Source organism: Podarcis cretensis, assembly GCF_951804945.1.
Source record: "Podarcis cretensis genome assembly, chromosome: 4".
In the NCBI taxonomy this organism is placed as follows: domain Eukaryota; kingdom Metazoa; phylum Chordata; class Lepidosauria; order Squamata; family Lacertidae; genus Podarcis; species Podarcis cretensis.
The window spans coordinates 87,065,529-87,090,506 of record NC_137173.1 but is presented as its reverse complement, the minus strand read 5'-3'; the positions used below and the strand labels follow the sequence as shown (position 1 = coordinate 87,090,506).

Here is a 24,978-nt window from a genome sequence, read left to right as displayed (position 1 = left end):
GTTCTGAGTGTGCCTCCCATTCTCTGACGTTTGGAAGGAGGGAGGAGCTCTAGTTGTTGTTCTCTCTGTGTCTCTGAGAGAGACGGACGGAAGCCATGAATGCTAGCAGTCCAGGAGTTTTTGGGAAATGCTGAGCTGTAAATATTTGCTACAATAAAGAACTGTTGAATTTGGACATACACAGTGCTTGGTGTATTTGGATCTGAAGCAGACTGCGACAGTTTTGATCCGCTGTGTTTTTACTCTGCTAGACGAAACCGGAGAAGAGCAAGGTCTGCGCAGCTTGGCTGGGAGCGTGCCGGACCACTGGGGCTAATTGGGGCCATAAAGCAATTAGATGGCCAGTGCAATTAAGATCTTATCAGATCTTCACAGGTTATGGAGGACCTAATTACCGCTAATAAAACTGTTGCTAAGAGTCTGCCGGTGAGCTTTGAAGTCTTGAAGTCAGCTTCACAATAGCTGGAAGACGCTACTGAGGCAAGAGTCGCTGAGGCAGAGAGCTGAGAAAGCAGCTGAGGAATCGGGTGCCGGAGAGCTGACTGGTGAAACGTGAGTACAGCAGCTGGGGCCCCGGGAAAGAGGAGAGAATGGCAGACAGCCAGGTTTTTGAAGACGTTCCGCTTGAGAAGCTCACTTTAAGAAGTTGGGCAACCTGGTCCAGAAGAGTAAGGGGTTGGTTTCTGGTTACTGGGCTTTGGAATGTAAGCCAGAGAGAACCACTTCCCTTGGGTCCTGAAGGGACAGACGTTACAGGCTTTGCGGCTGCGTTGCCTGAAGAAAGCCAGCAGAGAATGCAAAGAGAGCTTGCTATGCTAAAAGCATGCGTACATGCATCACTTTTGCCCAGTTTGGAGGGCGTAAAGTCAGCAAGGGCTGCCTGGGAGGTGCTGAGAAGTTTGTGTGAAACTTCAGCAGGATGCCAGGGCCCTGGAGGAGTCACGAAGAGCCTAGAAATGGCTGTAGCCCCAGTCCCTGAGGTGCAAGTCGGGGGGGCTGAGAATTCCAAAGGCAAGTTTCAAAAGTTTTCCACTGTGAGTGCTGAAGTGAAACGCAGTTTCAGCGAGGGCAGGGCTGGCACAGAGTGCTCTTCCGGAAGAAGGGGGGCCAGGCCAGCTGAAAGGAGCCCTGGGCAGTATTTTTCCACTGGGGATCGTCGTCATGCAAAGTCTGAAAGGCTGAGGAGAGCTAGACGCTTCAAGGTCGGCCACCTGGACAAAGTGAAGATAAGGCCTAAAGAGTCGCGTGGGAACGCAGAGGCCAGGCCGGTCTCCAAGGCAACGGAGGAGGCTACTTCTACGGAAGCTGCCAAGGTCCTGAGCAAGGGGGAGTTGGTTGCCAAGACAACCAGACAGAACTGCTGCAGAAGCCCAAAGAGGGGGGGCAGCGATACGTTTGTTGCCAGTATGGCTTTGTTTGAGGACAGCTCTGAGAGCCACACTGTTTTTCGTTTTGTAATCGACTCAGCAGCTAACTGCCACCTGATCCCAGAGACCCCTGCAGTCGAGATGTGGAATTGCAAGGCAATTCCGGCTGGGAAAACTGTTCAGTTTGCAAATGGGACAAAGAAAAATGTGACTAATGTTACAAATGTATTGTTTTCTGTTTTGCAGGAGCAGATGGAAGTTTGCATTGTGCCAGGAGTGCAACACTGTATTTTATCTGTGCCTTATTTGTTGAAAAAGGGGTTTAAGGTTTGCTTTGAACACAATGTTTGTACAATCTCCAAAGGAGGGAAGCAACTGGTCAGAGTTGCAAAGGGGCAGAATGATCTCTTCATTCTTAAAACGTCTCTGGAGGGTGAGGGGAAGGTTGAGAAAGCACAAGCCCTGCGTGCTACAGTTCCCACTCATGTTTCATGTTCGTGTGTGTGGCATAAGAAGACAGCCCATGCCTGTCTTGAAGAACTACAGGTGCTACCTGAGGTTTCCAAAGGCTGTAGAATTGCGGAATGTGCAAGAGTCCTAGATTGTCAGGCTTGCAGACAGGCAAAGGTAAGAGGGTGCAGTTACCCCAGGGTGGAGAGGGTAACCACAAAACCTTTTGATCTTGTGCACATAGATCTGTTGGGTCCCATGAAGGAACCAAGTTTGGGAGGGGCCAGGTTTCTGCTGACACTGCAGGATGATTTTTCGCAGAACACCTGGACACATGGTCTCAAATCCAAGGAAGATGCAGCACAGCTGATTAGGCGTTGGATTGAGGAGGTGGAACTAATGTTCTCCACCAGAGTCAGGGAAATTGCTAGTGACAGAGGTTCACAGTTTACTGGGTCTGCTTTGCAGAAGTTCTTTCACAAGAAAGGGATAAGTCACACAGTGACTTCTCCTCAACAGAGGGGGGTGGCAGAGCTCAGAAGTGAGGCTCTGGTTAAGGCTGCACAGGTGATGCTGTTAGATTCTGGGTTATCTCCAAAGTTTTGGATGGAGGCAGTTAAATATGTGAGCTTCACCTGGAATAGGTCCTACAATTCAGTGGTAGGAGACACACCGTTTTTCATGCTTCACGGGAGGAAGCCGCAGGTACACTTCCTCCGTGAGTTCGGATCAACGGCCTCGCTGCCAGTGCCTGAAGCTTTGCGAGGGCCAGGTGAACCCAAGTTCCAGAAAATGATCTTCTGTGGGTATGAGCCAACGGCTCGTGCATGGAGGTTTGCATATCCGTCAGGTGATCAGAGTAAGCTGCTGATCAGTAAACACGCTGAGTTCTGTAAGCAGGAGGAAAGGTCAAAGACCCCTGCCAGACGCGATATTCTTTCAGAATGTCTTTCTGATTCAGAGCAGGAAGGTTCTGATGAGGAGGAAGGAGAGCCAGGGGCTGAGTCTGCTGATGACGATCAGCTCGCTGACCAAAGTCAGGAGCAGGATGGGGCATCTCCGCAAGTTGTAAAAAGGGAGCCCAAGAGTGAGCCTAGTTCTCCTGTGAGGGTAATTCCAAGGGTTCGAAGACGTGTTAAGTCAGAGGGGGAATCCCAGGATGCAGAGGACACACCTGCTGACCACAGTGAGTCAGAGGCAGTGCCTGAGTTTGTGCCCAGGAGGTCCAGTCGCACAACGAAGGGAATTCCACCTGAGAGGTATCAGGCCACAGGTGCGTGGGTAAGTTTCGCACAGTGCGAATCTGAGAGTTGTGAGGATGTTCCACAGATGCCTGACAGGAACGCCAGGAGAGGGCGCAAGGCATTGGGGAAGGGTTTGATCTCACAGAGGTCTGCAAAGGTACATCCACAGGTCTTGTCAGGAATGGAGGCAAGAGGGGGTGTTGGGTTTCAGAACTTACTGGGTTAATTTCTGTTCTGAGTGTGCCTCCCATTCTCTGACGTTTGGAAGGAGGGAGGAGCTCTAGTTGTTGTTCTCTCTGTGTCTCTGAGAGAGACGGACGGAAGCCATGAATGCTAGCAGTCCAGGAGTTTTTGGGAAATGCTGAGCTGTAAATATTTGCTACAATAAAGAACTGTTGAATTTGGACATACACAGTGCTTGGTGTATTTGGATCTGAAGCAGACTGCGACAGTTTTGATCCGCTGTGTTTTTACTCTGCTAGACGAAACCGGAGAAGAGCAAGGTCTGCGCAGCTTGGCTGGGAGCGTGCCGGACCACTGGGGCTAATTGGGGCCATAAAGCAATTAGATGGCCAGTGCAATTAAGATCTTATCAGATCTTCACAGACCCATGGAAGAAAAAAATATTTAGCATTAGATCCATAACAGTGCAATTTAGCTTCCTGTACACAGAATGACTGAGAGTGTGGTCGACTTTAGCAAGTGATTTAATAACATTTTCCAAGGTGGTATCTTATATTTTGCCTGTAATATGCTCAAGGTACAAACTTTCTGGCTATACTCCTCGCTTCAAAAAATCATTCTACACCTTTAGAGTCACTTGCTTATGTTGCAGACACTCTCTAGCTCTAACAGAATTGCCACCGTCTGTATTTATTTTTTATTTATTTTTGCATTTCCCTTCCCTCTCTTACTGCAGTGCTTACAGTACCACATGTATCTAATGATACACACACACACACACACAACACCTACGGATGAATATCACATTTCATACATCTGATGATGTAGCTTTTATGGACTACATCTGATGATGCGGTCCATAAAAGCTAATCCTGTTTTGTTTTGTTTTGAATGTAGTCGTTTAAAGTGCCAGAAGATTTTTTGCTTCTGTTGCAAAGCAGACTATTAACAGCTACTGCCCTTTTGCAAATCACTGCAAAGCTGAAAAAGGTTTTAAACAACCCAGTGTCAGTATGAATTACTAGAGGATTGGCATGCAAATTTAGCAGATTAAAAAGGGGGTGACACTGGAACCAATCCTGGGGTGTATGTAAGGTGTGAACAAACTGGGTGAACTTTCATTTCACCATCAGAAGAATTATGGGGATGATTGATATCACAGCTGCCTGTCCGCAGGCCTCTCAAACCCTACCGATAGAGTTGAATCTCACACTTCCTCTTGCAACCCATGCTGCAACCACTCCTGTGATTTTTTCATATATATTTTTTTTAAATTATTCTTCCTGCTAACAAAACCTGGTGATTAAGCCAGGAAACTAACAAAGAGTTTTCCTTCCACCTTAACCTTGCCCACAATCCTTTAACAAATTAATTAATCCTAATGAATTAACACTTCATTTATTTAAACGTGCTACAGTTCATGAATTAAATTTTCATGCAGTGATTAAAGGCTGTTAAAATATGCATGATTTCGTTAAAATTTTATAATAAATCAGCGCAATGTGTTACATGACAAGGCAACTATTTCCCAGTCTCTTCTCTCTCCCCCCCCCCTCCTGAATGTGCTCGGATTTGCACAGATAGGAGAAAGGAAGGAGGCGGGGGGGGGGTGCGTTGAGACTGGAGAGCAGCTCATTCGGTCTGGATTTTTTTTTTTTTTTGCAAGCCCAAACCTCTCGGATGGCGTTTGCATTTTAACTCCTAATCGATCTCCTCCCTTCCAGCCCTTCCCCCTCCTTCTTTGAATGTGAAGCAGCGTGATTTAGCTGCTCCTAAGAGATCAAAAACGAAGAAGAAGAAGTCTCTACCAGGAAAGTCTCTACAAGGGAGGAAAGGTCTAGAAAGTGAAAATGACCGGAGCTGAACTAGGATGGTTGAATTTAGAATGCCATGCGCGTTTGCATTTGCAAGGCACGATCATTAGATCTTTAAAATTCAGCGTTCTAGAAGGCTGCAGGCAAAAGCTTCATACGTGTCTGCAACATTCAGAGATGGCTTCCACGCATTAGTGAGTGGGCCGTCAAGGGATCTGTTCACACAGCCAACAGCAATTGGCCAAGGGCGCAGCAATGGTGAATCTGCGTGGGTGAACTAACTCTTGGTTTAAACTCCAGTTTTGGAGGTTCCTCGCGTAACGTGGGAATGGGCTCCATTTAAAAGTTTGCTTTCGGTGGGAGGGAAGTTCTTTCTGCGCGGTGAGATCCGCAATGCCCCATCCACGCATTCAAGCCATTCCCTCGGCGTTGCAGTGGTCAAGGAATGATTAGACACGCACGTGTGGACCCAGCCCAAGGTGCGAATTGATTTCCACTGAAATAACTGCAGGACTCCCCGTGCGGGAATCGGTAGGAGGTGCAGGCCGGTACTATGCCTGCGCACTGACTCATAAGTACAGTGGTGCCTTGGGTTAAGAACTTAATTTGTTCAGGAGGTCTGTTCTTAACCTGAAGCACCACTTTAGCTAATGGGGCCTCCTGCTGCTGCCGCCCCGCCGGAGCACGATTTCTGTTCTCATCCTGAAGCAAAGTTCTTAACCCGAGGTAATATTTCTGGGTTAGCGGAGTCTGTAACCTGAGTATGTAACCCGAGGTACCACTGTAAATCTCAGATAGGGAAGTAAATCCTCATATCAGCTTACTTCGGAGTAAACTCCATCCAACCGGGCGAGAGGACATGCACAGGAATGCTTTTTCAGGCTAAAAAGTGCTTGTGTGTGTTTAGGATCCACTTACTCAGGGAGACGGATAAGCGGGTGATCTTTCGACGCCCCTCCCTAGTCGCTTCCACCCAGCCAGCCTCGCTGCTGTCCTCTCCTCCCCTAAGGGGACAAGGGGAGGCTGCCTTGGGACCTGCAATCACAATCGAGCTTTTCCATATTTAATATGACAACATTCTACACTTTGGCTGCAAAAGCAATCATTGCAGCTCGCGCGCCACTTAATTAGCAGGGCCTTTGCTGTTGTCAGGGAAAGTCCTCATTAGGACATGGAAAGACTTTTTGCGCACTCAACCACGCGGATTTGTTTTAAGGTCGATTGGCGAGTTCTCTCCCCGACGGCAGCACCTCTCGATCCTGAAAAAAAAAGGAGGCCGGCTCTTCGGTGGCAGCGCTTGCCATCCTCCAGCACGCTTGAAGACAAGGATGGGGCACCTGTGGAGGCCCAGATGTGCTTGGACTCCAGCACCCATCATCCCTGGCAACTGCCCATGCTCTCTAGGGCTTATGGAAATCTAGGTCCAACCACAGCCAGAGGACCGCACAAGTTTGCTGCAATGAAGCGTTTCTCAAACTTGGGTCTCCAGCAGTTGTTGGACTACAACTCCCATCATCCTTAACTAGCAGGGCCAGTGGTCAGGGATGATGGGAACTGTAGTCCAAAAACAGCTGGAGACTCATGTTTGAGGAACGCTGCATCCCATATCCCAAAACTTACAGAAGACTGGTTTTCATACGCTCTCTGTATTACTAGGTTCCTTCAATGTCTCTGCACCTGGTGGCTGACACTGAATGTGTGAACTGACTCTACTCAAACAGCCAACTGGCCTAAGCCAGTTGAGAAGGTCCCATTCGCGCTGTTTTTGAACCCTGGTGGCGGCAGATTCACACGTGCAGGTCGCCGCTAGGATGCTACAGTTCTCAATCGGTGGGCTTGCACCCGTGAAGAGTTGGCAGTTGGGGAGGCAAGTAAAATGAAGAGAGCGATCTACAAGATCAGTACTTGGCTTAAACCAAAACAAACAAAAAAAGGACGCAATCTAAATTCGAGGATCAGTGAGATTTCCAAGTAGAGGCGTTTAGGGGGGAAAAGTGACGCGAAAAACTGCCTTAAGACTTTGGGGTTTATTTCAGAGTTAGGCATGCTTAGGACTGAGCTGCAACGTTTGCATAACCGAGCTGTGGGTGGCCTAAACACGTGTAACGTCACACTGCTGAATAAGTCTGGCTGTGTTACTCCTGGTGAAGATGCAAAGAGGCGAAGAGAGTGGCGCAAACCGGGTGTATTTGGACGAGGGCCGTAAAACCTCAGGATCAACTGAAAAGCACGTACCGTTCAAATTCACGGGACTCACCTCGAAGTAAAGATGTATTACCTCGGGGTGAAAAATGGGTATTTTCATTACTAGATGAACGCTGAGACGAAATCACTAAGGGCTGAAGCCCATGGCGAGACATAGAAGCCAACTCCTAGGGGCCGAGGGGTCTTCAGTCCCCCCCCCCAATAAAATATTTGAGGGCCCCCAATGTTGATGGGCATAGTGTCCGTGCACCGCGTCATGTGATCGTTTATGCGGGGCGGGGCTCACCTAGAGTCCCTCTCCAATATTTTATTCAACTTGGCACCCCTGGCCCTATCGGAAAGACACTATAGCAGTCCATAATACTAGGAAGGAAGGTGGGGTTTCCTTCCATGTGGAATCGAGGCCTTTCACGGGGCCTTCCAACAGGAAATCGAACTATCTTGGGTTCCAAATAGCAAGAGTTTTATTTTTTACTCCGAACAAGCGAGACAACAGGGCTAATTTAAGATCTTTGTTTCTGCCCCCTGTTTGTTTGTTTCTTCCTACTTTTTCAAGTGTGTGCAAGAGAAAGAAAGAGCTGGAGGTGAGCTTCTGCGCCACGACTGTTCGACCAAATGCACTTGTCTCCCTCTGGTTTTGAGTGGTTATTTAAAAGAAGAAGAAGAAGAAGAAGAAAAAGATCAGGAGTACAGCCCAGCCGCGGGTCTCCAGTGGAGTTTAGGTCCTCCAAGCTGGAGTGTTTATAGCCATCAGTATTCATGAGCATGGAAAAAAGAGCCCATTAGGAATAACAGCGAGTATTAAAATATATTAGGAGGCCCGTGGGAGAGGCGGTCTGCGGGTCAGCCAAGTCTCTGGAGCGGGAGAAAGCGCTTTGTGTGTAAGTTGTGCAGAAAGGGGTCTCTGGACCAGACGAGAGCAGCGACCCAACATCTATCCAGCCTCTCAGTCCCTTTCCAGCAGAGAAAGGCAGAGCAGCTGGTTTCTGGTAATGCGGGGACTGGTCCTGTTTCTTCCTCCCCATCTTAACCCCCTTTTGGAAACAAACGGCTGGCCTGATCTCAGTCGGGAAAGATCAAATGCTCAGAAACGCAGCCAGGGAATCTCGATCGTGGTTGGGCTCGCTTATACCCAAGCCCTTGCTGCTTACCCAGTCAAGAACCAGGTGAGCGCCGCAAGAAACAGCGGGGAAAACAGGGGTGATGATGGGCCTCGGGGCGCGTTCTCAGGACCGCGTGTCACGGATTAACCAACCTTTACTGTAACCTCGCGCAACTGGCAATCAGAACCTCTTCCGAGAGGAAACTTTGGGCTCCTCCACTGCAAGGCTGTATTCGTGTCTACAGATGAGCACGCCCCACTGAATTCAGTAGGACGTACTCTCAGGTCACGTGTTCGAAGGTGTGCAGCCCAAGCCAGGCTGATAGATGAAGAAGGCATTCTAAGTTGCGTGTAGGAACTAGGTGTCAGAAGTAATTCTCGATTACTTCCTCTTTCTCCCTTAGTCTCTTTTCCCTTGTGTTGCATTTTTGTTTGTTTCTTTGTTAGAATGTAAACCTGCGAGTAGGGAGGCTCTTGTTTTGATCGCATGTAAGCGGCTCTGGGAGACATTCGGCTGCACAGAGGGGTATAAATACTCAAAATAAAATGAAATAAAATAAAGGGGGAAAACGTACACCTCTATGGCCTCGCACCTCCAAGGTGGGATCTTTGCCACCCTCTTCTCCTAACCTGGAGATTCTTTCTGTGTCATCTGACAAGAAACACAGATACAAATTAGCCATCTTTATATAATTTGTAGGGTACGCCCACTGTCTTTGGGGTCCATTCCGCACCCCATCTCATCTGACATCAGCTAGGAAAGGGGGGGCGAGAGAAGAGGTTGATTATGGAAAGACCTTGCTGTACGAAGAAAAGCCACACACACACACCATCTCCGGCTTCTGTTGAGTAGAAAGGTCTCTGGCGAAGAATTATGTGTAAGTGGGAAGACTGTCTAAAGTTACACCGAGGCAAATTGATCGAAGGGAACTACTATGTCGTTGTTATAGCTGTCCCTTATAGGCAAGTGATCTGGCGATGACGCGACGGGACGGGGAGCTGTCCAGCACTGAGAATTCCTGAAAAGCCTCAGGATAGTCTTTGGCCTTCAGTTTGCAGTATGCCTGGTGCGGATGATGAGAAGAAGCAGAAGAAGCAGAAGCAGAAGCAGAAGCAGCAGCCGAAGAAGAAGAAGAAGAAGAAGAAGAAGAAGAAGAAGAAGAAGAAGAAGAAGAAACATTTGTACAACGCTTACTAAAAAGTTTCACATACATTATGCAGTAGTAGGTCATTCCTTGGAAAACCCAATGGCAATGTTTAGGGTTGAACGTAGGGTTCAGAAGATAGAGATATCCTATGATGCAAAACAAGACAAAAGCAAAAACTTCATCTGTAGCGAGGGAAAGAATACAGATTTAATGAACCTAAGGACATGCTCCTTATCTTGCAAATACTCCCCCAGAGCCGGCTTCCGCTTTGTGTCTTCACACACACACACACACACACACACACACACACACAAACTTAGCAGGTTTTCCAACGCCTTCTCTGTTCTTTTTTGCAATCTATGTGCCACGACTAAGTTCTCTGCATCCTCTGAAAACTGGTTCCCCTCCCCTCTTTTTTTTTTTTTTTTTTTTAAGATCAGTAAAGGCTTTACACTCAACGTTTCCCAACTCAAGATCAAGAGTCATGTCCCAGAAGTGATTCAGATCCACAAGGTCTACTGGAAAAGCTTTTGATTTGCGGGGAAGATAGTCTAAGGCGGCCATCCTCTGCACACTTAACTGGGAGCAAGTCCCATAACTGAACTGAATGGGGCTTGCTCCTGCCTAGATATGCACAGGTTGGCACTGTAAGTGTGTGGGGATTCTTTTGAAAAGAGTAACATGCCCAGGAAGGCAGCAGTTGTGTGTCTAAAGCACTTCCACCACAATTAATACTTTACGTCTGTCTTCACCCTTAACGCTTCTGTCTTCACCCTTAAGACGCCTGTCTTCACCCTTAACATCCCGCAAGGTGAACAATTTGACTGAGCCATTCTGCCTCGGTGGTGTGCCCCGCAAGCTCTCTGGCTTTCTAGATCTCTCCAATGACCCTCGCCAAGCGGTCAGGAAACCCCCAACATTACTCTCGGTGAATGGATCCCTTACAACTCAGCCTGTTCCAAACTATCGACTGAGGCATAATTTGTGCACCAAGGCTCCGAAGACGAGGCATCTCGAGCCAGTACCAAGCAGACGTCTCTAATAAGAGAACAATAATTAGCCATCATATAGGAGAATCAGCAAGATAAATAATGCCAGCCCTCCATGCACAGCAGATCAGAATGTTTGAGTTCCCAGGACATATTTCACCGAGATAAATTTGAATCCAGGAACCCCACGGGACACATTCAAGGATGGAGACAGAAATTAATGAGCGCTATAGCTTCTCTGGCTGCGGGAGAAAACAGGGGGAAGGCGCATGATGGAAAATGTGGGTTTTCGTGGCGGGCGGGTGTGTGTGTACACAAATCTCGGCGCCAGGAACATGCGGCTCGCCCACCGTTCCTGGAGGAGGACTCGAGGCGGGGGACGCAGATTCCTTGCTGAAGACCCGCCGCCTCCTTCTCCAATTATTTTACATATCTATCTTGTGTTATTACTCAGAGGCAAGGCTGGTTTTACAGCCTGCGGTGGAATTCTGCTGCGATAAAGTGGGGGGTGGGGGTGTCGCAGCTTGTACACAGCCGTTCTTTCTTGGGGTGCTTGGCGTAGGCCCCATTCAAACGTCTGAGCAAGCCACCAAGAAGAACAATTCGTGTCAGCCTGCCTTCCTGTCACTCCGGAAAGTCGTCGCCACTGTTTCAAGGTCCTTTGCTTAGAATATATAGCGTGGGAGGTGGAGGATCGTCTAAGCGATGGAGACAGGTTCAGATCCGTTTGCATACTTGGCTTACCAAGACCGCCTTCCCGCCCGCTCAGCCTCAGTTTTCCTTCCACGGGAATGGGGATAATGTAGGGGCTGGCCTCGCAGTTGTAAGGTTGCATGAAGCAAAAATGGCCTTCACTCTATATGCCTTAGGGGAATTACTCTATATGAATAAATCACGTGTCAACAGTAGTGGAAGCGAAACCGGGAATTGGGGTGGGTGAGTTGACAACGACAAGAGAAATTCTAAACACACGTACACACCCCATTCATTCCAGTTGAATTTGCTTCCAAGTAAACGTGCTCCTTGCTAGATCCCGAGGAACAGACCCTCTCTCCCTCTCTCCAGTCCTGTTCTCCATTAACCCCTTCCTTCCTTCCTTCCTTCACGCTCCCTGGAGTAAGCAAACTCCCTTTGTAAACGTGCAGGAGAGCGCGTCTTTTTCGAATCGGTCTGTCTGGACTCCCGGGTTCAATTGAGCCGTCTGCACTGTCAAGAGCCGTGTCTTTGCCCCGCACCAAGCAAGGACCATCCGAGGGGCGGGAGTGGACGCTCAGCACCCAAGTGATGCCACGTGGGTCTGAATGCACATGGAGATCAATGAGGTTGAGGTCCTTCAGACATACATACATACAAGCGAGGGTGTGTGTGAAACCTTCTAGGAGAATCGTTCCGAACAGGAATCTATTGATTTCCTAAAGCAGCCTGCATTTGGGCTGAGTGACTGGGTGACTAGCAAATGACATTATTACAGATGAGAAGGAGTCTCTTCGAAGAGGCATGCCCTCCCGAAAGATGTCGCCTCCCACATCTGAAGCACAAAGAGAAAAATAGCACCTACAGAAATGCTGCAAAGTCTCCTTTTTTAAAGGAACCCTTTTAAAGAAATCAGCAGCAGCAGCAAAAAATAATAATTCCCAATGCGCAACAACAACCCGGCTAAACATAGACCCCTGAACTCCAGCTGATTTAGCTAACCCGATCCTGTCGGCTTGTTGATGTGGGAGAAGGAAAACCCTACCGACTTCTTTGTGAAGTGTGGGTTGTATACATTCCTACATGAAGTCCCCCTGACCCCATCGGAGAATGAGGGCTTCCCGTCTTACAGTCCCAGTCCAGCTAAGCACGTTCGCCGGGAAGCAGACCCCACTGATTTCAACGGAACTTACTTCCAGAATTGCTTGTATTAGGAAGGGAGGTGGTGGGGACGACGACGGGACAATCGTTTTGTGGAAGGCGATGGAGCCAGTTCGGCTTACCCTTCAAGCGCTTCTCTCCGGGGGGGAGTTGTGGATCGGCTAGGCAGGACGGGCCCAGCGAAATAGGACCACCAGGACGACTCGCCTCCAGCAAAAGAGAACTTAAAGAACACAACCATGCTTTGACCACATTCACGCAACCTATTGCTACAACGACACAGTTAATGGCTGGTTTGGCCAACAGCGACCAGGAAACAGACAAATCTCAAACCGAAAACAAAAAAGCGCAGTTCTGCGAGAAGCCCGCCGCTACTTTTAAACCAGGAGAACGAGAAAAGGTATCCAAACGCGCTAACCCAGCTCTCAGCCGCTGCTTTGCCTCTCTTCTGGCGCTAGAAAAAGACATGATGCTTCGTCCTAATGGATTCTATGGGCGGGCGGGCGGGCGGGCGGGCGGACGCGCGCACACACACACACACCCGGGCGCGCGCGGCGCCTAGCCCCCCTCCCCCGCACACTTCAGCACATCTGTCCGTGTGCCAGCGGCACACGTGTCGGAGCTCCAGGTGTAACAGCAGCTGCCTTGGCCTTTGTCACCGGAGCGGCAGACTCCGGCTCTCTGGTTAGACGTGAGCAGGAAGATGCGACTGCGGGGGCGGGGGGAAGAGGAGGAGGAGGGAGGGGGGAGGGAGGGAGGGAGCGTGCAGAGGAAGGAGGAGGAGAGAGCGAGAGCGGGCCAGTCTATCAAAACTGGCGTCGCCAGTTCTCGCGAGAGGGAGAGCCGGTCGGGGAGCCACGGGATGTGGGGCTCAGGTGTAAGGCGAGCGCATCTCCTGCCAGCCTTGGGATAGAGCAGGCAGATAAGTCAGACGGCGAGGCAGGCAGGGAGGCTTGGCGTGCGCGCTCCCGGGGAGCTCCAAGCGCCAGCAGCCTCGGATGCGCCGCCGCCGCCGCCGCCTCGTTGAGCTCCGGCGCTAGGAGAGCTCTTTTCTCCCCGCACTCTTGCGGCGCCTTGGGTGGATTTCGGGGTTGTTGTTTTTCCTTTCTCTCTCTCTTTTTTTCTTCTTCTTCCCTCTTTTCGTTTTTGGTTGTTGTTCCACCGCAAGCCTTCAAGATGATGTCCATGAACAGCAAGCAGCCGCACTTCGCCATGCACCCCACCCTCCCCGAGCACAAGTACCCGTCGCTGCACTCCAGCTCCGAAGCAATAAGGAGAGCGTGTCTTCCAACTCCGCCGGTAAGGGACCCGCCGCCAGCCGGGCTTCCCCGCTCGCCCTCCCGGCGCCTTGACTCCCCCTCCCCCCCCCTCCCGCTCAGTCTCTCTCTCTCTCTTGCATGGATCCAGCCGCGTCCCCTCCCTCTCTCCCCTTCTCTGCAGATCCAGGGTTAAGAACGGGGGTTAGCGCGGCTTCCCTCCACCTCTGCATCACTTTGGCTGCCGGGTCCTAGCTGGAACTCGATCTCCCCGCTCCCCACGAAAGGAATCTGCCCGTGTGTGTGTGTGTGTGAGAGAGAGAGAGAGAGAGAGAGAGACCCGGCGGCCCCAGCCGACAGCGGCTGAGCTCCCTCCCGTCCCTTCTCCCTCGCTCGGACACTTTCTCTCACTCCTGCATCCGCCGCCCCTGGCACGGCCTCGGATTCCCCCACTCGCCACCCTTCTCCTCGGGCAATTGCATTTATATATATATATATATATAAACTTCTCGGCGTTCCTGTTGCTTAACCTCTCTCTCTCCCCCCCCACCGCCCCACCGCCAATTCCCTTCTTCTGATCTTCCCATTCATCTCCCCCCTCCCCACCGCGCCTCCCCCTCAATGCTGTCCCAACATGACCACCCTTCTCTCTCCGCTGCCCCCAATTACATTCCTATGCTCTCCTGTTTCTTCCTTCTGTGCGCCGCCTCTTTCCCCTCTCCTTGCCTTCCTCTTCCGTTCCTCCTTCCCTTCCTTGCTCTCCGACCTGCTCACCCCTCTCCAATATATTTACGAACAACTTTTCCTTTTATCCCATTCCTCCTTTCTTCTGCACCGTCCCATTTTTTTTTTTAATTTCCTCCTTCCTTTATTCCAACCTGACCCTTGCTTCCCTCCTCGGCCCCCTTTCCCCTTCTTCTTCTTCTTTTGCTCCCTGTTTCGGCGCTAATTTTCTCTCTCTCTTTCCCCCCATGGCTTTTCCCCTCCGTCCCTTCCCTTCTCCCCCTTCCCGGCCCCGTTGCCCCCTCTCCGCCTCGTTTCTTCCCCTGTCGCTTGCAGCTGCAGAGCAACATCTTCGCCAGCCTGGACGAGACGCTGCTGGCGAGGGCCGAGGCTTTGGCGGCGGTCGACATTGCCGTGTCGCAGGGCAAGAGCCACCCGTTCAAACCCGACGCCACCTACCACACCATGAACAGCGTGCCGTGCACCTCCACGTCGACGGTGCCCTTGGGACACCACCATCACCACCACCACCATCACCACCACCAAGCGCTGGAGCCCGGCGACCTGCTGGAGCACATCACTTCCCCCTCGCTGGCGCTCATGACCGGCGGCGGGGGACACGACGGGGCGGGCGGCGGCGGAGGTGGAGGCGGCGGCGGCGGAGGAGGCGGCGGGGGCGGCGGAGGAGGTGGGGGCCTCATCTCCACCTCGGCGCATCCGCACGCGCACATGCACGGCCTGGGCCACTTGGCGCACCCGGCGGCCGCCATGAACATGCCGTCGGGGCTGCCGCACCCGGGGCTGGTGGCGGCGCACCACGGCGGCAGCGCGGCCGGCCAGGCGGCTGCAGCTGCGGCTGCGGCGGTGGGCGCCGCTGGCCTGGCGTCCATCTGCGACTCGGACACGGACCCTCGCGAGCTGGAGGCGTTCGCCGAGCGCTTCAAGCAGCGGCGCATCAAGCTGGGCGTCACGCAAGCCGACGTGGGCTCTGCGCTCGCCAACCTGAAGATCCCCGGCGTGGGCTCTCTGAGCCAAAGCACCATCTGCCGCTTCGAGTCGCTTACGCTGTCTCACAACAACATGATCGCGCTCAAGCCCATCCTGCAGGCCTGGCTGGAGGAGGCCGAGGGCGCGCAGCGCGAGAAAATGAACAAGCCCGAGCTTTTCAACGGGGGCGAAAAGAAGCGCAAGCGGACTTCCATCGCGGCGCCCGAGAAGCGCTCCCTCGAGGCTTACTTCGCCGTGCAGCCGCGGCCTTCGTCCGAGAAGATCGCGGCCATCGCCGAGAAACTGGACCTCAAAAAGAACGTGGTGAGGGTTTGGTTTTGCAACCAGAGACAGAAGCAAAAGAGAATGAAATTCTCCGCCACCTACTGAAAAAAATAATAATTTAAAAAAACAAAAACACAGACGGACAAAAAGACACACAGACAGACACAGACACACACGCAGAGAGTGAAAGACAGACAAAATAATAACTGGCCGCCTCTCCGATCCCACCCAAGCAAAAAAAAAAAAAAAAAATTAAAAAAAACAACCTTTGACCTAAGACAAAAGGCCCTCGCAGTCAAAATTCCCCCAGAGAATGGAGAGTGAGAGAGGGAGGAGGCGCGCTTTTGGGGGGGCTTCGTTTGTTTTGTAGAAGGGGCGCAAAAGGCAAGGGAGCGTGGAGAGGGGCTGAGTTGGGGGACCCCACGGACTTCTCGTTTGGACTAGAGACTCTTGGGAGGAGGCGACCGCTGGGGGACTGACCGAGGACCAATGGAGGGGGGCGGGAGGGGGGCACAAATCAAGCGAAAAGCGAGTCGCTTCAGAGAAACGAAGCATTCCGAAAATAAGCTCAAACACGTGTGTGCGTCTAAAAGGCCGGGGCGTGGGGGGGGGCGTGGGGAGAGAGAGGGGGGGGGGAGAGATAGAGAGTTCACTTCTTGAGTGTGATCCCTTTGGAAAGAGAAGGCGAATTGCAGCCTAAGCCCATGCACATAGATGTTTTGCAGACAGACGGGCGCGCCTGCGCGCGCGCAAGATCCCATCCAGAATGATTTGTACAAAATCGCTGCTTGGAAGCAAGAGGGCAGAGAGCGTAGAAACCTAAGCTGGGGGGTTGTGAAGATGTGCTGCTCATGGCGTGTTTTGTTTTCGTCCTGCATTTTTTCCTTTTCGTTGTCCCCTCCCCCCGCGTCATTGTCCCTCCTTCCCACAAATGGTTTATTTCTTTGAAGCTAGTTTTCTTTCCTTTTTAACGAAGTTGACCGATGTGGATCGCTCCATGTTCTTGGGATTGCGGGCGACTTGGGGGGGGGGCGTGGAGGCCTGCGGTTAGGCGAGGAGGAGAAGTGGTTAGCAAGGAGAGTCCTCCTGGATTATTGGTGATGTTTGTCGTGAGGAATTTTGCCCAAAGAGCGTCTCAGTTTCAGAAGCTACAAATTCCCTTCCCTACCCTGCGAAAGTTTTTTTTTGGGGGGGGAATCATTAAGTTGTTTTATTTCGTTGTATTTTCTGTTGGAAACAAGCAGCGTACAAGTCAAAAGTCGTGGCCCATTCGCTTTTATTTATTCCCCCTTCCCTTTCAGGCGCCCGGGTAGCTATGTAGCACAAAACTGTGTTCCCACGACCTTTCTGGTACCTGGTGTTGGGAAGCGGGTTCGTTTGAATGGACGTTTTAGCATCACCTTAACCCACCGGTCAATTTAGCTTCCTGCAGGTACGGAAATTCCTGCTTTGGGTTTGTTGTTTTTTCCTGCAAACCTCTGCGCCCTTCCTTGCACATTTGCAAGTCCAGTGAGATTTACTTCCGAGTTAAGGGTGCAGAGGTTTCTACTGGAAGAGGTTTTTCTTTTTAACCCAGGAAGGGAACCGAACTCCTAATGTGAAACTCGCCACCGCAAAGAATCCGGATGGGTGTTTCGATTTTAAGAGGTGAAGGAAAGCGCGCGCGGGGCGTTTGCGTGTTTGGTTTCCTCTCGATAATAAAAGCTAGATAGACAAAATGTTGGGGGACCAAGGAATTTTGCACTGATACGATTTCCCACGTAGGACCAGGAGAGTTCTAGTTTCTGAAGGATCGTGACTTCTTGCTTCTTCTTTTTTTCTCCTTTTTCTTGTACAACAACCATCCGTAACCGGAGGGCTGTTAACTTCTGTGAAATGGTAGCCGGGTATACAATGAAGGAAAGGCGCGGGAGGGAAGGAGACAAGAGGAAGAAAGAGGGAGCGGCGAGTTCTGAATCTTTTACAGGAAATGCTTTAATCTCCAAAAGAATTTATTTAACGTGAAAAAGAGGGTTTTTTTCGAGGGGAAAATATAATACCTATAAAAAGAAATTTGGGGTTCAGGGTTGGGTGGGAGGGAGAGGGAGGGACTGAGATTATGCATGTCATGTCCTGAGAAGGCGCAGAAAGATTCCATGATCAGGTCTTGGGGGGGGGGGTTGCTTGTTCGTTTGTTTATTTATTTAATTATTTATTTATGCGAGTATTTATGGTTTAATAATTTATATAACGCGTGTCGAAGGCATTTTTTCTTTTTACCCTTCTTTCTTTCTCTTCGTATCATTGTTTGCAGAGCAAACGTCCTATGCATTCGAAACTGAGCACTAAAAAAAATAAGAGAAAACTTAGAGCGGTAGTTTCCAGCGATTTATTTCCTTTCCCGCCCGCCCGCCCCTTTTATTTTGTGAATGATGGATGTGATTTTCGCACAGTGGACTGCCTGTTTTTTCACCGAACACACACACACAGGGAGATACACACACACAAACACACACCCCAACACACCGAGTCCTTGTCACGTTACTTGTATTTAGATCTTAACGCAAAAGCAAGCAAACAAACAGCAGCGACAAAAAAAATAAATGAGGAAGATGTTTGTAAATATTTTCTTTAATACACAGGGGGAGGGGGGGCAAAATGGCTACGAATTTCAACCACGTGTCACTGAATTATCTACCTGTCCATGTATGTTTGCTGAGCATTCTCCTTGGTTGGATCCTCTTGATGTTTTCTTAAGAAAAAAAATTATATATATATATATTCTTTTAATTTCCATCAGAAATATTTCTGTACGCCAAACTCTTCCACAGGGAGATCTGTCCCAGCACACCTACAAATAAAACAAACCTGGAAAAAAACAACAGAAAAGTATTATTATTAATAATTATTACTTATTTTTCTTAGGAGGTTTCTCCCCCTCCTTTTTTTCCTTTTCTTTTCCTGAAACACGGCTGCTAAAAAAATAAATGAACTAAACTAAACTAAAATCAAGGCATCAAGCCTTTAGACAAAAACCAAGACAGAAAAGAGTCTACCAAAAATTTTTAACAAATCGAGAGTTGTATTTTTCTGCTAAATTCAGAAATCCTTACTATAAGATAGGTCTTATGTGGAAATGGATACTCTGAATAAAATGAACTATATATTAGCTGCGTGTGTTTCTTGACCTTTGTTCGGCATAAGTGCAGAAAATTGAAGACCAAGTTTGAAAGAGCACGGGGGTGGGACGGGACTTCAAAAGTTATTTTTTGAGATAGTTTGCTCCTCTGAAAAATATCTGTGAGCGAACCTAGCCAGAGTAGCTTCCAGATTATATGTGCACATATATGTGTACTTAATGATGTAGGGAAAATAATGTTTATTTTCTATTTTCGGTTAATAAATACCATACACGGATCTCTCCCATGTATTCTGAGTAGAGTTGACCGTTGGCCACCGACTTCTTCCAAGTCACCAAACTGACCCCGATCCAGCTAAAGTCCTTCGTGACGACAGCCCGATCCTAAGGCATCTTGACTCGGAAGTAAGCCCCATTTAGTGCACTGGAACTTACTCGCAGGTCAGTAAACGCAGGGCTGCCGTCTAAGGCTGAGCGGCGTTGAAGTCAATGGCATTTACTTCTGAGAAAACTTTCTGTAGTTTCGTGCTGCATGTCACGAATAATTTCAGCTGGTTGGAGTTAACTAAACTACAATATGGTTGCAGTTAACTAAATCCTGCTCACGGTAGACCCATCGAAATTGAATGTAGTCATGCTCATTAATTCCGTTGGGTCTTCTCTGAGTAGGGCACTACCCATTCAGTGAGTATGGTATTTGACTGTATGTGTGCCAGACTAGAGGGAGGGGGAATTTATTTAAAGCTGAGATCTTGCCCTGCCCGTGATTATTTCTCTTTTATCCAAACCCGTGTCTTTTGGGCCGTAAACCTGTGAATCCAGACGCGTGGCTGGTAAAACATACGACAACTTCCAAAAGCTGTGATTTCCTTTTCTTTTTTCAGCAACTCTTGGAGAAGGTGGGAAAGGGTACAAAAGGGTAAATAAAGGTTTGGGTTCCCTCCCACACAAACAAAAAAGTAGAATTCTTCCACCGAGAACAGATTTGTTTCTTTTGTTATGAACTCGAAATGTCATCTGATTTTTTAAAATGCATTTGTAAAAAAAACAAAAACAAAAACAAAACAAAAAAAAACAAAAAATATTTTATACGTGAGTTCTATCGGATATCATTTTTGGAGAATCAGGAATGACCAAATAAAATGAATATCAAGTCGTGTTTTATTTTTCATTATCTACCTTCGAAGAGAATTGTTGCGGTCCAGCACACTGGGCCTTTCAAAATACCAGAAACATGGTACGTGTTGCTTGAAAGAGACCAACTTAAGGTCAATATATAGCTTTTCTTTTCTTTTTAAAAAAGGAGTGTTGAACACAACAGCTTTCGATTGCGAATGATGATAATAGCAATAGAAATAATAACAACGGCAAAAACTTGTACTTTGCAAAGTTTTCAGCTTTAATATCTATGGGAAACTGAACAACAGAGCAATGAATCGTTTTATGTGTAACAGTTTAAAACATTTAATAACAGTACAGTTGGACTATGGGATTTTAATATGTAGACCTCAAAGAAGCAAAGAGCCTTCCAGAGGCAGGAGGTGGCGATGCGGATTGATCCATTCATTGGGCATCGTCTAGCTAAATATAAACAGATTACAGATCAATCATGGTTACTGGAAAGTCAGCCCCAGTGTCTTCAATTGGGCTTACTCATAAGTATGTTTCCTACTGCCGCCTTATAGCTCTCTTTATTTCCCTTAAACCACGTGCTCGGATTTTATCCCACTGACACCAATCGGACTTCCAAGTGCATGCTTGGGACGGGTTGTGTTCAGGATATGTCTTTTAACGGACCCTGGGATTAAAAACAAAGCATGTTCTGAGCACGAAGTGAGTTGTTTTCAGTGGAAGTTACATCCGAAAAACGCCTCCTAAGATTTTCCGGTGGTATTTTTAAGGCTGCCGTCCTATGCACACTTCCTTGGGAGTAAGCCGGATTGAACGCAGCAGGGCTTGCTTCTGAGGAGATAAGGTTAGGACAGCGCTGTAAGTCCCATTTCACTTAATGAAACTTGCTTCCCGAGAAAACGCGCACCGGATCGCGCCCTAAGGCTACCGTCCCTAATCACAAATCATGTAGTACTAGGAAATGAACTTCCTTTTGAGTAAATATGATTAGGACTGATGTCAATGCTTAGCCTGCAAGCCTGACCCCATTGGATTAAATAGGATTTACTTCTGAGGAGGCATGTTCAGGATTGCTCAGCCCGTCATTGAAATGATTTTTTAAAAAATGTATGTGTTGGAGGGAGGGCAGAAATGAGCATTTGCAAGGCTGATTGCGTTCAGTTGCCCTGAATATATTGTTTAAGGCAAAAGTTATCCTTCTCCCCGAAGCAATCTCTCGGTTTTTAAACTAATTCACACGCGCACGCGCGCGCACTTCCAGCCTTGCCGTTTCTCCCTCGTCTAACCCAGACATGTGGAATTTCTACTTAACACTTGTTCTGAAATTGCTTTCAACTTAAATTAGACCGTCATCAATGAATAATAGACAGAGGCAACTAAGGGCTCGTATTGATCCTTTCCTACCCCCTGCTCTCTCCCCTCCCCTTGTGATATTAAACCTAATCCAGTGCCTAGCTCAACAAGTCAAAGATTCCCCCACAAGGAGCAAGAAAGTTTCCTTCAGCCAAGGATTTTTCCCGTCTCTGCCCTTCCCCAAAGATAATTATTTTCTCTGATCGCGACAAAAGGAGACTTGCCGGTGCTCCCCTTCTTCTGACTGCCCCCAGACGATTTTTGGTCCCTCTGGTTATTTAAATTTCAGGTTTCCCCTTCTCTCAATCCATTATTGGTTTTTGTTTTGGTTAGACCTGCTCCTTCCTTCCTTCCTTCCTTCCTTCCTTCCTTCCTTCCTCCTTCCTTCCTTCCTTCCCTCCTTCCTCCCCCCCCCCCAATGTGGGGAATCCTAATTGATTAATATTATCCCCCCTTCCAATCATCAACAAACATCCCACGACGCCTGGGAACCTGCTCCCACCTGCGAGACAAGCCTCTGCTGAGCGTTAATTGATGTGTGATTTAAAGGTTGATAAAATATTAGCGCTTTGCCACCGCCTAGGCCCGGACGCGGGCGAGTTTTGGGCGCTTAGCCAGAAGGGAGAGGCCGGAGCGGCTCCGCGGAGCCCAGCGCGCGCGCGCGCGCGGGCGCCCTCCTCCAGAACTGCTGCAAACACAATTACACAGCCGCCCTCTGCATAATTCATGGGCTGAGATTTGGAAAATTAATAAAATGAATTATAACAAGAGGCTAATTAAAAACTTTAGTAATTGTTGTCGAGGAGGCTTGATGGGAGGCGTGTTGCACAAGGCCCTTTTGCCTCTCCACAAAATCTCCTCCTTCTTCTCGGAAAGGACTAAGCTGGAGGAAGCAGCCTTGCTTAGCGAACCGCGTTTCGAGGCTGACACGAGACTACCCGTGGTCGTGATGATTTGGCTCCTTCTGGAATAAAGGGCTGCATTCGAGTTTCTGATAAAGCCTAAGCAGAATCTAGAAGCTCCCGGTCTGAGCACTTTCTCGTTCTTCCAACGTGGCCTTTCTTCTTCTCTCCTCTTTTCTTACGCCACATCCACGCCCCTACCGACCATTCTGCATGGCCTGAAGTAGGCTGTTGCTTCTTCCTCCCTGGGTGCTCGCCGAGCCGTAGGCTAAGGAGGCTTCCTTTTTGGAAGAGGCGCAAAGGACGTCAAGGAAAGGCTCTGGCGTGCGCACAGGCGACGCTGCGCAAAGCACCCCGACGTAGATCAGTTGGATCAACGCAGAGATCAGCACCCTTGACATTTGGACAGCGGGCGGGGAGAGTAAATGGGTTGGTGGAAAACGAGACTCATCTTTAAAACAACAACAAAAAAAACCCGGCGAGTTTAATGAGTTTCCATCAAAGGAGATCTAGTAGGTCTACGCCAACCAGACGCCTTGGATTCCCGCCCCCGCCCCCCACATCAGCAGGCAGGCTTGATTTCATTCTCTTTCCCGCTCCTTCACTCTGCATACAAACACAGAGAGTTGCCCTCTCCAAGCACAGTTCAGGCTTTGGAATCCAAACAGAGAAACAGTTAACAGAGACAGATCTACCTACCTACCTACCTACCTACCTACCTACCTACACACACACACACAGACAGACAGACAGACACGGGGGGGGGCCGCTTCTCGAGCTGCTTGAAAGCGGCTCTGATAAAAAACAACAACAAGCCTACGACCCATCTTTTGCGTGTGTCGAGATAAGCATGAATAACCAACGGACCAAAAAATCCAGCAACGACCTAGACTTCAGCCTTGATCTAATACTCCGCTGAGTTTCCCTTCCGCTTCTTCCTCTTCTTCTTGTTGTTTTGTAGACGGGCAGGTCTAGCTACCTAGAAAGCATCTCGCTGCTTCTTTCCCTTGAAGCTTGCCAAAGTCACTCGCCAGGCTCCCGAAGATGGACACTAGGGGAACAGGCCCACTGAAGCAGATTTTCTCACGGGGGTGGTGGAAGAAAGGGAGGGAGGGAGTCATAATCCATACATTTCCTGGCACCCCGGGACTTAATAGCCTCCTGCTGTCCATTGTGTCAATATGCCTTTATTGACATTTACAGGGCTGGGGGGGGGGGGTGGTCCATTCTGCCGGAGAGCTCCGAAGGACCTAGCTTGTCCGAAATGAAATCTACATAAGCAGAATAAGGACGACCCATTGTGATGCGTGTTTATCTAGGGGGGCTGCGTGCCAAAGTAAGGGGGCAGGGATAGAGAAGCAACTTGTGAGTGTGATGGTTCAGAACAGGGACAAGGACTCCAACTCCCATCAGCCCACCAGCCATCATGGCTAATCGCCAGGGATGATGGGAGTTGTAGTCTAATAATATGGAGAGGGCACAGATTCCCTACCCCTGATTCAGAAAGAAATGTTTCCTTGGGAACAATCCATAAGGAGCTGAGAAAATAGTCCTATTCCTGTTTACTCAGAAGGAAGCCCCAGTGTTTTCAGTGGACCTTACTCCCTGGTAAGTGTTGCTTAAGATTACAACCCACTATTAGTTATAATGCCCTGGGTTTCAACCTATGAAGGGGAGGGGAGGTGGGGTAAGAATAACACCCTCTGACAGGAGAGAGCTGTCCTTTCTGAACCCCACAACATGTGGTCATGACTTGGGCTTATTATTTGGTGGCCAAAGGAATTGCACTCCGCACATGCCCCAGTGAACGCTAGCACTGAGGCACATATCCCAGGTGCTACCTTTGAATTGAAAAGAGGTTATCGTAAGCCCTGGCACAAATTGAGCCAGGATGAGTTTGTTAATCTCGGCAGTGAAACATCCCAAATGAATCCATCTACACATCTCTATCTAGGCTTAAGATTGCTGGTCCAAAGGTCCCCGTCCCCCCAACCCTTTCTTCCATAATGGAAGTAGTTTATTGATCACAAAATGGGCATGGGGAAAACAGTTCACTCCTACACAAGTCTACTAAAAATATATACCCCATTGGAGTTCAAGTCAATGTGTATAGGATGGATCACAGCCTAAGTTTCTCTGTTAAACACTTCCCTCTCCTTCTAGTTCAATGGGATAATGAACGTGCTTACTGTTTTCCAATTTAAGCCAAAGAGACATAAAAGTGCTTCACTTTGATCAGATTGGTGCCTAATAATCATAAACTACCACTGAAGATACGGGTGGTGCTGTGGGTTAAACCACAGAGCCTAGGGTTTGCTGATCAGAAGGTTGGAGGTTCAAATCCCCACGACGGGGTGAGCTCCCGTTGCTCGGTCCCAGCTCCTGCCAACCTAGCAGTTTGAAAGCATGTCAAAGTGCAAGTAGATAAATAGGTACCACTCTGGTGGGAAGGTAAACGGCATTTCCATGCGCTGCTCTGTTTCGCCAGAAGTGGTTTAGTCATGCTGGCCATATGACCAGCTGTACGCCGGCTCCTTCAGCCAATAAAGCGAGATAAAGCTTTCATGTTATGCCAGGTGCAATGCTTTGCAAGTAAGCAGGGCCCAGACATTCAGGCTTTAGCCCTGTATACATGAAGGAGCATCTCCGCCCCCATCGTTCAGCCTGGACACTGAGGTCCAGCTCTGAGGGCCTTCTGGTGGTTCCCTCACTACGAGAAGAGAGGTGACAGGGAATCAGGCAGAGGGCCTTCTCCGTAGTGGCGCCTGCCCTGTGGAACACCCTCCCATCAGATGTCAAGGAAATAAACAACTATCTGACTTTTAGAAGACATCTGAAAGCAGCCCTGTTCAGGGAAGCTTTTAATG

The 24,978-nt window shown here is 49.1% G+C and overlaps 1 protein-coding gene and 1 long non-coding RNA gene across 2 annotated transcripts in view; one reads left to right on the top strand and one right to left on the bottom strand.

Annotated features, from left to right (window-relative positions):
• The first annotated feature begins 13,134 nt into the window (after nt 1-13,134).
• Nucleotides 13,135-16,247, top strand: POU4F1 (POU class 4 homeobox 1). Its single transcript, XM_079974730.1, has 2 exons — nt 13,135-13,655; nt 14,672-16,247. The coding sequence occupies exons 1-2, from the start codon at nt 13,533-13,535 to the stop codon at nt 15,710-15,712; spliced, it is 1,164 nt and encodes a 387-aa protein (XP_079830856.1). The 5' UTR covers nt 13,135-13,532; the 3' UTR covers nt 15,713-16,247.
• A 1,952-nt stretch (nt 16,248-18,199) lies between these two features.
• LOC307214501 overlaps nt 18,200-24,978 on the bottom strand; it is a 215,197-nt gene continuing 208,418 nt past the window's right edge. The window contains exon 3 of the long non-coding RNA XR_013838163.1: nt 18,200-18,454. This is a non-coding gene — a long non-coding RNA (uncharacterized lncRNA). The remainder of the gene's footprint in view (nt 18,455-24,978) is intronic.

Bases quoted from the DNA above. Each gene is read 5' to 3' on its own strand.
- POU4F1 (XM_079974730.1), top strand. From the start codon at position 13,533: ATGATGTCCATGAACAGCAAGCAGCCGCACTTCGCCATGCACCCCACC. The intron at 13,656-14,671 runs GTAAGGGACCCG...TGTCGCTTGCAG, and splicing joins CGTGTCTTCCAACTCCGCCG to CTGCAGAGCAACATCTTCGC.